We start from the raw sequence: 14,722 nt of genomic DNA, 5'->3' as shown, positions 1-14,722 counted from the left end.
GGTGGGATCGGTCGACAACTGCCCCTCGGCGGGTCTTGATGGGCATCCGAGGGGATGCTTGATGTGACGTCGCCTGTTCTGAAAATGTGTACGGACAGCGTATACGTAAGAGAGGCCGACGATGAAGACGGCATGTAACGTGATCCACGTGTAATTTATTCGTCTATCTCCAAAAAGGAGACTATATGCACGGATAGACTGTCGTGATGATTGATAAAGCTGCTCTAGAACCTCGGCAGTGGGGCTTGCGTCATCCGTGGTGGAAGTAGGTCTGTACAGCATCAGAATGCAGTTGTGATACAGCAGACGATACCATTCCAAAGACTTGAAGGTTGAACGCTCATACTGACGTCCGGATTTTGTGTCGGTCAACGGGAGAGAGGAAACTCCATGCTTCCATTCATCAAGCTCTGCAGAGAGCTGTTGGCGAATGGCCGCACGGGAAGTTGGGTCCGGCATCCTACTTTTCGGCACGTTGTGCAAGCTGGACAGAATCTTGCCAATGAGTACCCGATGCCGAGTGATGTGAACAAAGACGGACGTATTTCTGAAATCCTGCGAATTCTCAAACACTTGGTCTGCTGTAGGGGTTGAGTGGAAGAGATGGTGTGATTCATCTTTGATGGACGGGTACGCCGTATCCGTGTCGTCAAGATTGATCGCCATGGGTCTTCCTAGCGTGTTGCTCACAATACGATCCATTCCGAACAGACACCAGAAACACCTTCTTTTGACTTCGTTCTTGTGTCTGGCCCTCGCTTGAGCGGCTGGTGACAGATGGGACGGAATGACGTACGCAGCCTCTCGATGAAGACCCATTTCCAGACCAAGCCTGGCGGCCATTCCCAGGAGGTGCCATAGGCTTGCAGAGGTGCCGTAGGAGATGCTGAGCATGCGATATTGACAGAGCAGCATGATGCTCTGGAGGGCTGCTAGACCGCCTGCCTCGAGAGCAGTACTGAATCGTGAAATGGCGCGCTCGTAGTACGTTTCGGCATCGGGCATGACATTCCAGGAGTACTTGTGCACCTGAGCAGTGGCAATGGCGAAGACCATGTCGAGAGTGAAAACTTCTACCGGATGATCCTCGAGGTACGACTTGTCGGCATACAGGTCTGTCAGGGACGTTATGAGGGCGTGCGGGTGGAGATACGGGTAACATATGTGGTCGTGTGAGAGATATGCGGCCAGCAAATCGCGGGCAAGAGGTTCCGAGGGCTGACTTGCCGCCTCTGGTCCTAGGTTGTCGGCGTTGTGCCCGGCCGCGTGATCAAATCGCCGAAAGACCAAGTCATTATCGATGTCGGCTGTAACATGACCAATGCGACCATGTGCTCCAAGCAGATTGGCCAGAATCGCGCCACTCGCCGAGCCGAGATACTGGCTATGAGACCCGGCATTGAGGGAGAGAGAAAAGACCTGCTTGGCGACCTCATTGCCATGTTCAGCATCCCTGCTGCTGCCCTGTTCCATGGGCTCTGGCGAGGTGCTGTTGCCTGCGTACTCAGTCGCGGCACTGGCTGTGTGGTCTGCTGACACATGCTTGGCCCTCGCCTGCTGCAGCTCCTTGGACAAAGCCCGGTTTTTGGCGTCCATTTGGCGAAGACGCCTCTCCAAAGACTCGACCAATTCGTCCCGCTGAGCCAGACCCTGACGGGCGTTGTAGCGGCATTCAGCATTTCCTCGGATGCAAGTCGTGCAGGCTGGAAGAATCCTGTCACAGCGTGCTTTGCGGCGATAGCACCGGTCACATGCAAGACGGGCGAAGCGCTCGCCAACGGTCGCAGCGTCTGCGGGACCAGGCGACACGATGTTTTCTAGCGGCATGACGATTGCAGACGAGTTCGGATCAATACTACCTTGGAAGCAAGGTGTATGAACAGAGTCCTCTCCGTATTTGCCGCTATGTCGATGATGGGCGCCGGAGAGGCAAGTAAGAAGGGAGCGAAGTCGTACAAGAAAGTAGAAATGCGGCGTCAAAGCGGGGCAGTCAACATCCAGCTGCTTTTCCCAGCTGCTTTTCCCCAGCTGGATTTTGACTAAGTTGGATAGAAGTGCTAGTGCTGGTGCTGGTGTGGGTTGGTTCATGCATCGATGCGGGATTGCCGTTGGCGGATGTTTTCAGTTGTTGTGCTCAATGTGACCGATGTCCAGCAATTTCATGACGCTCGGCAGACTGCAACGAATGCCTCAACTGGCCAGTCTAGCCAGAAGGCCATCGGTTCCTCATCCTCGATGCCACAAGTCATACGACTGCGTGGTGCCGGGAAGTGGGAAGTGAAAGATGGTTCCATCTTGGTAAGGTTCCCATTGCTCGAAATAATGCGGGGCAACTAATATAAAAGTGGAACACACGGCGGGGCGAACGGGTGGTTGCACATAACGGGGCGAGCCCCACATAATTGACCTAACCGAGTTTAGCCTAGGAAAAGGGTTTTCTAGAACGCATACCGGTTATAGTTGTATAAAGCACGCTATATACTAGCGCTAGTTAGGATGAAGGTGAAGGTTAAGATCGTAGAAAAGGTACCTAGAACAATTCTTATAAGCTTATAGATCCACTTTGCCTTTATCAGAGTCGGCAGCTGTCGGACGGAGGTCCGCGTCCGAATGCTTCGACTCACTTCCTCTCCGCATTTTTTCGGACCCCGCTGGCCATGAAAGGTCTGTTCAACATGGCTGCGGCAGATTGATAGACACTTTAAAGTGACCAGTGCGCATGTCTCCCAGCTCCTCGGCAGCATTGCACAAGACATGCTACACATCAACCCGGATCCTGCCTGACACCATCATGCCGCCGCCATTCAAGACCCCTGCCGTGACGGATCTGACAAAGTTCTGGATCAATGGGGAGTACGTGGAGCCGTTGAACAAGGAGGTCTTCACAGTACGCAATCCCAAGAACGACCAGGTTGTTTCTCGTAACGTTCCTATTGGTGGGCCACAGGATGTCGACAACGCGGTCAAGCACGCGGAAGCAGCTTTCCAAGGAGATTGGAGTCGCTTCTCCTCGGCTCAGAGGGGGCTGTGCTTGAGCAGACTGGCTGACATCATGGACGAACATCTGGAAGGCTTGCTAAGACTTGATACCATGACTGGTGGAAATCCCGTCTCGCTGATCCCGACTAGGGAGAAGAATTACATTGTCAACGGCTTGCGCTACATGTGTAAGTTGACATGCATCTCCCTCTTTTGCCACGGATTGTGAGACCCATTTGCTGGAGCTTTACGCTGACAACCAAAAGCTGGCTGGTGTGACAAATTCAAGGGCGAATATATGCCTGACGACGATGGCTTTGTCAAGTTGGTCCGACATGAGCCACTGGGGTAAGCTCCTCAAGTCAGTACAGAAATAACCGGACTGATTGGCTGGATTCAGTGTTTGTGCGGCCATCTGCCCTTTCAACTCTCCGATTGCGACTGCTTTTCACAAAATTGGCCCAGCCCTGGTCACTGGCAATGTCATCATCGTCAAGCCGTCCGAGAAAACGCCTTTCGGAACGCTGGCACTCGGGCCCCTGATAGCCATGGCCGGGATTCCCAGTGGTGTCGTTCAGGTAATCAGTGGTCATGGTACAACTGGAGAGCTACTTGCGCGACATATGCGAATTCGCAAAATCAGCTTCACCGGCAGCGTTGCCACTGGGAAAAAGATACAGGTGGCTAGTGCCCAGTCAAATCTGAAGCGTGCGACACTGGAACTTGGTGAGGCTCTCCCATAATGTGGTGGTTAACACGTAGTAGCTAACATGTCATCAGGTGGAAAAAGCCCTGCTGTCATTTTTGATGACGCGAACCTTGAAAACGCATTGGAATGGACTGTCAAGGCTATCATGGCTCGCAGTGGACAGGTGTGTATCGCGGCCTCGAGGGTTTACGTGCAAAAGTCCATTGCCAAAGAGTTCATCCAGAGGTATCAGCAGAAAATGCTGGACGCTGCGAAAAGCATGGGTGACCCTGAAGACCCCAACGTTGCCTATGGTCCTCTTGTGGATAAGATCTCGTTCGAGAGGGTCAAGGGTATGCTCGAGAGAGCCAAGGACCAGGCCGAACTCGTCGTTGGCGGAGGCGTCATTGGCAACAGTGGTTGCTTCATCGAACCTACCGTGTTTGTTAACCCCAAGCCCGGAGCAGAAATTGTGACGGATGAAGTTTTCGGGCCCGTCTCCGTCATCGACACTTTCGAAACGGAGGAGGAAGTGCTCGCCAAGGCAAACGATACCGAGTTTGGGCTGATGGCCGGTGTCTTCACGAGGGACATCACTAGGGCTCTTCGGGTATCTTCCAAGTTTGAGTCGGGTGTCGTTGGCATAAATTGTGTTAGCTATGTACGTATGCAAGTTGTGTTTTCTGAGAACATGCTGCTGATGGCGTCAGGTCAATACACAGGTTCCTTTCGGCGGATGCAAGGCTTCAGGAACTGGGCGAGAATTCGGATCAGAGGTAATGAAACCATTAAAATGATTCGGAGCCACGCTGACGAAAAATAGGTCCTACGAGCATACACGGAGCCAAAGACGGTGTTGATCAAGTAAGTTGCCGTCTTTATTCTTTGCATCAATCTTGTGAGACTAAAACCTGTCCCTAGCATGAACTCTACGTAAGTCAAATGGATGCTACGTTATATGAATTTTCAAGTCGATTAGGGTAGAACGATGTAGAAATTCAGGGCATTCCAGCCATACTTGAATGCATAGACGCAGAGTTTATATGTGCAGAATTGGTGCGTGCTAGATGTGGGCGTATGATCTTAATTTCTTTGCGTGGAGATGTTACGAGTTACGAGTTGTGGGAAAGGTTGTCCAGACTTACTCTGTGAACTAGCCAGCCCACCCGGGGTTTTCAGGAATCAGGACCGGCGCTGCAAGCAATGGTTATGAGACCGACTGGCGGCTCAGCTGTACAGAGTTGATCACGACCGCCGACCTTGGGACGAACGCCTCAAGGCCAGATATGTCTCAGATTCCCATTTTCTCATGGTCATGGCCAAGAAGGTGCACAGCTCATTTCGGCCCTTCCCTAATACGTCTGGTCGGACAATACCAGTGCTCGCGATGCTTCAGTTTCACTCGGCACTCAGGGTATCGATGTCACAGATCCGGTCTCATTGTCAGGGCCATGCTGCGGTCGGCCAACTTCCGACGCTCGGGCCCTTGCCATTCACACGAGTAACAGGACCCATGTCCGATGACTAGTTTTCCGTCGGAGGTGTGCGGCCGACGGATTCGGACTAGGTCCGGGGATGCCTCCGACGCCGGCTTGGAATCCACAACTCGGAACAGTCCCATCCAGGCCAGTTTCAACATTACACTAATAATATAATAAAACCAACCAGCACATGACCGAACAGGCATAATCTCCATCAGTATATTTCGCGAGCTGCTACAAGGTTCCATTGCCGCTGCCTTGCAATACCAAGACAACATCCCCGAAGCCCCACCCAACAATGACACCAAACGATGCCCAGGGCGCTGGGCCAGCTGGAAAGACATCTGATGGCCCTCACATTCCAAAATTTTGCAAGGCCGGAGTGATGACAAAGGAGGGACCTGATTTCAAGGTTGAAGTGCTGACTGTCCCTACTCCCGAACCTGGTAAATTCCCCCGCCTTTTACAACCCACTAGCTGCGGCTGCATCTGATGACGTGCTCGATCTTGGCTAGGACCGACTGAGCTCCTCATCCGCCTAAACTGCACCGGAATATGCCGTTCCGACATTGGCTTCATGCGGACCGACTTTGGCCACAAGCTGAGCAGCTTCGGTGTGCAGTCCCCGGGCCACGAAGGCGCCGGGGTCGTCGTCAAAGTCGGCGAGCTCGTCAAGGACTGGAAGGTAGGTGACAGGGCAGGCATCAAGCCCATGTGGTCGACCTGCCAGAACTGCCAGCTGTGCTGGACCGACAAGGAGGCATACTGTCCAACGAGGCTGAACTCGGGCATGCGAGTGACCGGTGCGTTCAGTCCATCTACAACACGCAACGTCGGCCGCTGACTCTCTTGGCATCAATCATAGGCTCCTACCAGCAGTACAGTTAGCATCTCCCCTTGTCCCCATTGTCATGTCACTCGCTACCAACTAACGCTGACGCGTCTCCAGTCACATCCCCAGCCCATTACACCCAGCCCATACCCGACGGCGTCCCGGACCACGTGGCAGGACCGCTCATGTGCTCTGCCTCCACCATCTACCGCTCCATTCGAGAGTCGAAGCTGCAGCATGGCCAATGGGCTCTGTTTCCAGGCGGAGGCGGCGGTGTCGGTCTTCAAGGGGTCCAGATCTGTGCCGCCCTCGGCTTGAGACCTATCGTCATCGACACAGGCGCGGATAAGAGAGCGATCTGCATGGAGTTGGGCGCCGAGGCCTTCATCGACTTCAAGGAGGTCGAGGATGTGGCTGCCGAGGTAGTGGCTATCGCAGATGGAATTGGCGCCCATGGTGTCTTCGTGACAGCGCCGTCCGCATATTCCTATGCCGTTGCATGCATCGGGACCCGCGTCGGAGGCTGTATATTGGCAGTCGGCCTACGTACGTCACAGCAATTTTGGCACGTCATTGACATTTGAATCTTCACTAACAGCACACTAGCACCCTTTGATAGCCCCATGATCGTTGGGGCGACTCCTCGGCAGTTCATTTACCAGAATTTGATGATCAAGGGAACATTGACAGCTTCTCGCCGCGACTTTGCCGACGTTTTAGATCTGGCAAAGAGGGGCAAACTCAAGTCCATCACTACTGAGGTCTTCCCCATAGATCGTCTACCAGAGGCAGTAGAAAAGGTTGCTCGGTCTGAAGTTGTAGGCAGATGTGTAGTCGACTTTAACTCTTGATAGCTTGTCAATCTTGAGCACTCGCGACTGCGACAAAGGATTCATCATGACCTTCCTCCACTGGATCTGTGAAGCATGCCTTCAGAAAAGACGTAAGAATCCAGAGAAAAAGACCGTGAGCCAATACTGGCGTGACTTTAAAATGCTCTACCTCCGGTGCAAAAAGGGCCAGGTGGTCAACCCAACTCATTGCGAGGAGATCAGAAAGGTATCTGACCTAGAACCCGACCATACACTCCGGCATAGACTAACATTTCCTAGAATATCAATACCGAAGTCAAGGAAAGTTCAATCTAGAAGCTCAGCCTAGATCCAAGCCCATCCTAAGCGTCGACGGACTTCTTCTGGGCCTCGCGCATTCTTGTTCGCCCGACCGTAGCGTGTTCCATACCGATGACGATCAACAGGAAAGGCAAGGGCAAGCAATTTTAACAGCCTTCCATAACAATGCCAATGAGAGAGCAGCAAGGTCACACAATGCCGACAAGGTGGCTTGCGACAGCCAACAGAGCAAACATGAAACATGATGCCCCCTCTCGGACTCGTATTTCGTTTTAGAAACGTTCGGTCTGGGCGAGGCGAGCCCACGACTAATGATTCATGCCGCACCGCTTAGTAACCAAGTCCTATTAACGAATTCTTTGTCCAGCTCGACAGCATGTTGCAGCTTGTGCCACATCTTGTCGTTGCAAGTGTTGACAGGGTAGCGAGGCAGAGTAGCGCTACCTGTTGCTAATGAAGCGAATGTACTCTTGCTAAAGATGATACAGGGTGTATTGTTGCAATGTTCAGCTGATGAGGTAGATGATACACACAAACTCGATTCAAACTAGCTACGAGGCTTTCCATCAAAACGCTACTCTCAAGTACTGGCGGCATCTGGATGGAGACACACATTGTCAAGGCACACCTCCCTAATCAGTCTCAATCTGCGGGTCCAGGCGAATAGGATACCTCCACAGATAGGCCTTTGTAACCTTGGCCTTCCAGAGCGTGTCAAGAGTCGTCCAGCTCTTCGTGTGCTCCCAGTTGCGTCGATTCTTCAGCGACTTGCGTCGCCACAAGTCGTTCCAATCCTGCTTGGGCCCGAGCAAGAACAGCGGCGCGAAGTGGCCCGTGTCCTTTGCCATGGCCGATTCCTTGGTCGGCACAAGGTTCCACACGGCAAAAGCAGAGGGGGCCAGCTCCTTGCGGCCTTTCCAGGCGTCGTAGACTTCGCGCGCCGAGATTTGCATCGCGGCCTGGCAGTTGAGCAGGTTGGCCTTGTTGTCGGCGTCGAGCAGGCGCTTGTCGCCATAGGCCGTCCAGGACATGCCGTTCTTGTTGGAGACGGTGAGACCAATGGCGCAATCTTCATCATGCATGAGCTACGGGGGAAACGTTAGCACTTTCCTTTCTGCCAAGGTAAAAGGTACAAGGGGGTTTCTTTCTTCTTTGTATATCGCAGGCACTTACGTTTGCGAGGACATCAGCAAGTCCTTCGTAGCCGTGAAGCACGCGTCTCGGAACGCGCATGTGTCCCGACGAAAATAGGTCCTGGAGATAGTGGTCCGCAAAGGCGTTCATGGCATACGCCTCAACCAGGCGGTCCACCGTCCACTCGCCGCTCGCCGCCCAGTGAATGGCCGCGGCATGGCCCGTCGTGTACGCGGTGCGTGCATCATCGCCAAAGTGGTCCCAGTTGATCTTGAGGAGCTCCGAGTAACTGGGGAAATGACGGCCCTTGATGAGCTCGTCAATCGCCTTCATGCCGGCCAGGCCCTCGCCGGCCTTGTAGTAGGTGGACGGGTCCTTTTTATCTCGAATGGCCTTTTCGACACCCTCGATCTCGGCGCGGAGGTGTTTGAGGAGCTGACGGGCGTCGCGCGGCTGGTCGTCCGGGTTGTCGGCCAGCGTGTTGAAGGCGGCCATGAAGCGGTCGCGCCGGTCTTGGTCCGTCTTGCCGTCGCTGATGGGTTTCATGGTTCCGTAAAAGTCGCCGGCGAGCGCGGAAATCTCGCCATAGGTGAGATACAAAACGTCATTACCCTTGCCGAGAGTCTTGAGAGGCAGCTCGTAGCCCCGTCTGTCGACTTCTTTGCCGTCTGGGGTGCGGTCCGTCTCGCTCTTGGGTCCCATGTACTTGAAAATGAGCTGATTGCCGAGAAAGCGATGCTCTGCGTACTCGAAACCTGAATTGAGAAAGAAGCAGTTAGCTAAGCCCTCTTTTCTTGTGGAGATGCATGTCAAGGTCTGACCTCCAGGCGGAGGTTCAGGGTCGTTCTGCTGAGCATCCAGGCTTGGCTCCTCATCTTCTGCCAGAGTTCGGTATGGTGAGAGCCAAGTGGCGCCGTGACCGCATGCACCATCAATTCTGTCTTTGACCAAGTCGGTAATGTCAAAGTCACGGTCGGCTGCAGCAGCTGAGGCTTCAGCAGTTGATCTAGAAGATGTTAAAGAGTCTTCATCAGCATCAGACTAAAGAATGTATGCATACTTGGGTGTCTGCTCAGAGGACATGGTTGATGTAAATGCACTTTTTCGGTGGGCAATGTATATAAAGATGTATAGGGAGTTTGATTTTGGTCAATCGCGTTAAAAGTTCTTTTGGTGCTCGGAACGTTTGTGTCGGATGGTTGTGAGGAATCAACTTGGACTTGGGCCGGGCATCACACTCTTTATATACTTGGTCAGTGGCTGAGCAGATTCCCGCTCAAATAGACTATAGGCACATATACCATCTCAACATACTCTTTCTTTTATTTTCATATTCTAACAACGCTGTGTCTAGGTAGGACTCGATGCTTTCTCATGGCTGGCTGAGTTGACGTCACGACAACAAATGCCGCTTGTCCGTCTGTCTACAGCAAAGCCTGTAGAGAAAGCTGTGAGCCAAAAGCAGTCATATGATGCTCCAGAATACAAACATTCCGTCATTTCTGATGACTTCACGCCACTTACAACTTGGTAGCTGAGTATCAGCGCATGTGTCTCACAACTATTTGTTTGCGCATGTCTCTCGCCACTGATCGATCCTGCCGTGGCAGAAAGTGTGGAAACTTGATTGTATCAAAGTCATGTCATGTCATAATACAGCATACGGTGTCATCATAGACGAGTCTCTCTCGCAGCCGTGTGCAGCTTTTCAGCTGAAGATGGGCGTGTGGCTTCGGCGGCATCCGGGACAGTCTGCCAGAAAACAGAGCAAGCAAGCAAAACTGGAAAAAAATACATGGAGAAAAAAACAAATGAAACAAAAATGTCGCCAAGTTGTTGTTCAAAGCGCAGCTGAAAAGACAAAGACGTACTTTCAAGCAATTGGATTTGTTGGTATATATTGCAGCCGGCGCTCATCACTACTCCAGCATCAGTCGCGCTAAAAGCCATATGGAACCCGCAAACCCTCTTTATTCTCTTTTCTTTTGCTTTTCACTTATTGGATCAATGAAGTCTTTCGTTTCCCCTCTTTATTCTCTTTTCTTTTGCTTTTCACTTATTGGATCAATGAAGACTTTCGTTTCATTGAGCGCCCTTGTGGGCGGCGTGGCGTGTGCAGCCACCACCCTCACCACCACCACCTCATCTGCACCTCAGCACTCGTCCTCGACGCAAGCAATTTGCCCTATTGAAGAAGCGCTCCTCCTTTGTGCCGAGCGCGACGGTCTCTGCTTCTCCGACGATCCGTTCACGAAAAGGATCGCACTGGAGAGAAAGACTTGCAAAGAGAACCATCCATATGAAGCATTCTGCAACGACGGGCAGGCAGTTCAAAGGTGCTGCTCTATTTACTACCAAGACGAGGATAACATCTTTCCCATGGTATGCACTCGCACTGACTGTATTGTTGACGGCAATGCACGCATGAAGATTGATGACAGGGCCAAGTATATGGGATTCAAGGGGGATATGCGCCGGTGTGGCGAGTGCTGCGAAGACTACAAGCACGCAAACGACTAAACAGCTGGCGGAAAGCTTCAAGATGGCCTCTGACTGTTGTATGGAGTTCTCGCAAGAGTTTATGGGAGTAAGTATAGGCTTGTCAGAATAATACATTGTCAACTCTCCTTGTTGCAGATTTGGTTCAATATCCAACTACAATTCAGCCACACGCCCCATCGAGGCAGCGCAGCGCTTGTTCGTCCAAACGACTGGCCAATCAATCAATCAGTCACGCTCGAAACAAGCCAAGGGCCACTCGATGTAATCTGTCTCTATTTTGAACTAATTTTCTATTTTGAAAATTCACTACTTCATCCGCGATTGATTGCCCTTTCTGCCAGGACAAAGACGTGAGTGGACGATTTTGTGGCGCAGTTGCACACGGAAAGGAGGCTTCTCGCCCCCTTGTTATTCCTTTTCTCTAACTAGCTATCCACTCAGAAGCCTAGTTCATTGCATCTAATTTTAATCGCCAGAGATCTGTAACTACGAATTAAGCGATACTCCTTTTCCCCTTTGTGGCTTGGATACGCATTGTACATACAAGACTTGAGCGCATTCCTCTGCTCTGCGATACAACAACAGTCATTGTCAGCAAGCAGTTGAATATGACGGTCAAAAGTAGTCCCGCCTCGGCGCCTGCTGCCGCTGCCGCAGGTCTCATCAGCAACTCCAACGCGTCCATCCTGGCGTACTGCGTGGCCTCGATCAGCATGACCGCCGTCAACAAGTACATCTTTTCCGGCGGATCATGGAATCTCACCTTTTTCTGCCTCACCGTTCAAGTACGCCGCGCCTCCGCCCTCGACCTCCCTTGACCGTCTTGTGCCGTACTAAAACAGCAAACTGCGTAGTCGGTCGTGTGTCTAGCCGCCGTCGTCCTCGGCAAGCACTTGGGCATGGTCAGGACCCTGGGCGCATACGACACCCTCAAGGCCAGAAAATGCAAGTTCCAACGCACACACATAAACCTGCCCAGCATGAGCCGGCACGTGCTGACCAGGCGCCGCACGCAGGGTTTCCGCTGTCCATCCTGCTCGTCGGCATGATTTACTCGGGCGCCAAGTCGCTGCAGTATCTCAGCGTGCCCGTCTACACCATCTTCAAGAACCTGACCATTGTCGTCATCGCCTATGGCGAAAACGTCTTCTTCGGCACCAGCGTCTCGCGCCTCATCCTGAGCTCCTTTGGCCTGATGGTGCTCAGCTCCGTCATCGCCGCCTGGGCCGATATCCAGGCCGCCCTGGGCGGCTTGCACTCGGTCGATGCCGCCGCCGCCACCGCCCAGCTCACGGCAGGCTACATCTGGATGGCCATCAACGTCTTCTGCACCTCGGCCTTTCTCATCGGCTCGCGCAAGGTCATGAAGGCGTACAACTTTAGCGACGTCGACAGTAAGGCGCCGCCCTGCTTCCCAAGGGCTCATTGAGACCCGTCACCCCTTGCACTCCCAATACCCGCTAACACGTTGCACAGCCATGTTCTACAACAACCTGCTTTCCATCCCGGTGCTCATTCTGGCCTCCGTCTTTCTCGAGGACTGGTCGCGTGAAAACGTGGCCAGAAACTTCCCGCCAGAGACGCGCACCGTGCTCATCATCAGCATGCTGTACTCTGGGCTCGGTACCATCTTCATCTCCTACACCACGGCATGGTGCATTCGCGTCACCTCCTCGACCACCTACTCCATGGTCGGCGCCCTCAACAAGCTGCCCCTGGCCGTCACCGGCTTCCTCTTTTTCGGCGCCCCCGTCACCCTCGGCAGCGTCTCGGCGGTTTTGATCGCCTTTGTCAGCGGCATCGTCTATGCCTGGGCAAAGGTGGTGCAGAGTGAAAAGGCCAAGTTGACCCTCCCGACGGCCAACAGTGCCACCGAGAAGGACATGAAAGTGTAAAGACTGGGCAACTTGGCCGCCATTTATAATGAATAGATATAGAATCTAGAATAATTAGAATATCCAAGTCTTTGTCTCCTGTTCCCCATCACTAGTAGGATATTGGCATCGTCATGAGGAGGGAGTGTATATATGTTATGCAACGCCTGGTAAGTGAATGCCGGTTCCCCAATATACAAAACGCAGCCCCCATCTCACAGGGCGATACCAAACAACCGGCTTTTCGTTTCACAGGCAGTACCGTTCCCAGTTTGATTACCATATACTAGCCCATCCCTCTCGTTTGCCATCTTCGCCCATGCACTCTCCAGCGCATACACACTGACGCTGACATTGGCGCCATCGGGCATACTCGACGTACCCACGACCATCAAAGTGAGTGGCTGCGTCGTGAAGTAATTAACCGTTGCGCTTTCAATTCCGCCATCGAGAAACACTTCCAGAATGGACCTGTCAAGGATTCCGCTCATCCGCCACGAACTCCCGTCCGTCAAGCTGTTTGTCGAGAACTTGTCGGTGAAGAATACATTGTCAAAGCCTTTGGCGCCGCCCCGATCAATGAAGAAGGGGGTGTCGCCACCGAGATAGTAGCCGCCGCGGACGAACTCGCCCGTCTGGGGCGCGATGAAGGTAAAGTTGAGCGTTGCCGACTCGGAAATACCCGTTGCGGGGAGTCCCGTGATGTTTGCTTCCCAGTAGAGCGCGTTTGAATCGACACGAGCAAAGTCAACGGTGAGGCTGCCATTCACCATGCTGGTGTTGCTGGCCAGCAGGGAGCCCATGACCGGCTCCAGATCGTACGGCTCCGTCACGAGCTTCCAGCCGACACGCTTGGCCTTTGTTAGGTAGGAGCGACGCGGCACTGTCATGGCGCTTCGCCAGCCTTCCTCGCCTGTGGGCACGACTTGCGTGTATTGCCAATTCGAGGCCCAGCCCAAGAACACAGGCGGTTCGTCCTCGGCCGTGCCGTAGAAGAACTGGCCGGCGTAGTTGTCTTTGCCGAAATCCAAGATTCGAGCGGCGTTGTCGACGGCCGCAAAATGCGTACCGTTGAAGTGCCCGGGATAATACTGGGTAATGGAGCCGCCGAGCGGCGCGCCAGGGTTGACGCTAATTGCCAGCAGCCACATGTCGTCCTGCTTTTTGCCGTTGGAATCTAGGTAAGGCATTTGCACAAGGTTGGGGCATTCCCATTGCAGAGTCAAAAGACCGGTGTGAGAGAAGTTGCTAGCATGCTTCCACTCTTTGAGGTCCGGAGAGGTGAAGATACCGATCTCGTATTCTTGGGCATAGGCGATCACCAGCACCCAGTGATCCTTGTACCAGATGACCTTGGGGTCGCGAAACTGCGAAGAATTGCTTGAGATGACTGGGTTTCTTTGATATGGCGTGAAGGTGTATCCTCCGTCGTGGGAGTACGCGATAGCCTGGGTCTGCGGCCCTGGGCTGCCGTCTTCGCCATATTCGGCAAGGGTCTACTAGTATTAGCAGCTGCGCAACAACACTTACACTATGTACAGAAGGACTCACATAAATTGCAACAACACCGTTCTTCTGGCTCGGAAAGAACCCCGACGTGTTGTTAGGATCAGTGACAGCACTGCCAGAAAAGATGTACTGGGTCTTCTTGGGCGGAAAGAGGGAAATCGGCTGGTTTACCCAGTGGTAGAGGTCCTCGGAGGTGGCATGGCCCCAGTGTTGATTTCCAGCAACAATTCCGGTAGGATTATATTGATAATAAAGATGCCATACGCCCTCGTCATCTCTGAACATGCCGTTGGGATCATTCATGAAGTGTTTGGGTGGAGAATAATGAATCTGTGGGCGATAGCGGCCGTCATACTCGCCGACAATGGGCACCCCGGTAGGGACATTGGGGTCGACATAGGTCGATACGGAAAGATTGCCAGAAGTCGATGTCGTGTTGGCAGCCAGGCAGATGTTAGCCAGGCTCAAGGTGCTAGCCAGGCAGATGGGCTGCAGCCAGTACATGATGGAGGCCGAGCGGGAACAGAGTACGAGGGATGGTGGTAAGGAAACATGTTTCGAGTGAGGCGTGGCTTCGAGAGCCTTTATTG

General features: G+C 53.0%; 6 protein-coding genes across 6 annotated transcripts; 3 read left to right on the top strand and 3 right to left on the bottom strand.

The window, feature by feature from the left end:
* Positions 1–163: 163 nt before the first annotated feature.
* On the bottom strand, positions 164–1,827 carry CCM_00453 (C6 transcription factor (UaY), putative; the record flags this gene model as incomplete). The annotated part of the gene is made up of 2 exons (XM_006665613.1): positions 164–181; positions 232–1,827. The coding sequence occupies 2 exons, from the start codon at positions 1,825–1,827 to the stop codon at positions 164–166; spliced, it is 1,614 nt and encodes a 537-aa protein (XP_006665676.1).
* A 964-nt stretch (positions 1,828–2,791) lies between these two features.
* On the top strand, positions 2,792–4,912 carry CCM_00452 (aldehyde dehydrogenase X; the record flags this gene model as incomplete). The annotated part of the gene is made up of 8 exons (XM_006665612.1): positions 2,792–3,167; positions 3,246–3,327; positions 3,380–3,705; positions 3,760–4,332; positions 4,491–4,531; positions 4,589–4,600; positions 4,698–4,723; positions 4,825–4,912. 8 exons carry the CDS (start codon positions 2,792–2,794, stop codon positions 4,910–4,912), a joined length of 1,524 nt encoding a protein of 507 aa, XP_006665675.1.
* A 534-nt stretch (positions 4,913–5,446) lies between these two features.
* Positions 5,447–7,128, top strand: CCM_00451 (alcohol dehydrogenase; the record flags this gene model as incomplete). Its single annotated transcript, XM_006665611.1, has 7 exons — positions 5,447–5,594; positions 5,664–5,951; positions 6,014–6,031; positions 6,098–6,526; positions 6,587–6,788; positions 6,835–7,039; positions 7,093–7,128. 7 exons carry the CDS (start codon positions 5,447–5,449, stop codon positions 7,126–7,128), a joined length of 1,326 nt encoding a protein of 441 aa, XP_006665674.1.
* Positions 7,129–7,745: 617 nt separating this feature from the next.
* On the bottom strand, positions 7,746–9,330 carry CCM_00450 (phosphatidylcholine-hydrolyzing phospholipase C; the record flags this gene model as incomplete). Its single annotated transcript, XM_006665610.1, has 4 exons — positions 7,746–8,198; positions 8,287–9,002; positions 9,069–9,253; positions 9,308–9,330. 4 exons carry the CDS (start codon positions 9,328–9,330, stop codon positions 7,746–7,748), a joined length of 1,377 nt encoding a protein of 458 aa, XP_006665673.1.
* Positions 9,331–11,357: 2,027 nt separating this feature from the next.
* On the top strand, positions 11,358–12,644 carry CCM_00449 (GDP-mannose transporter; the record flags this gene model as incomplete). The annotated part of the gene is made up of 4 exons (XM_006665609.1): positions 11,358–11,534; positions 11,604–11,651; positions 11,729–12,143; positions 12,226–12,644. 4 exons carry the CDS (start codon positions 11,358–11,360, stop codon positions 12,642–12,644), a joined length of 1,059 nt encoding a protein of 352 aa, XP_006665672.1.
* Positions 12,645–12,838: 194 nt separating this feature from the next.
* On the bottom strand, positions 12,839–14,636 carry CCM_00448 (beta-fructofuranosidase; the record flags this gene model as incomplete). The annotated part of the gene is made up of 2 exons (XM_006665608.1): positions 12,839–14,119; positions 14,175–14,636. 2 exons carry the CDS (start codon positions 14,634–14,636, stop codon positions 12,839–12,841), a joined length of 1,743 nt encoding a protein of 580 aa, XP_006665671.1.
* Positions 14,637–14,722: the final 86 nt, after the last annotated feature.

Source organism: Cordyceps militaris (assembly GCF_000225605.1).
Source record: "Cordyceps militaris CM01 unplaced genomic scaffold CCM_S00001, whole genome shotgun sequence".
In the NCBI taxonomy this organism is placed as follows: domain Eukaryota; kingdom Fungi; phylum Ascomycota; class Sordariomycetes; order Hypocreales; family Cordycipitaceae; genus Cordyceps; species Cordyceps militaris.
This window is presented reverse-complemented; position numbering and strand designations above follow the sequence as displayed.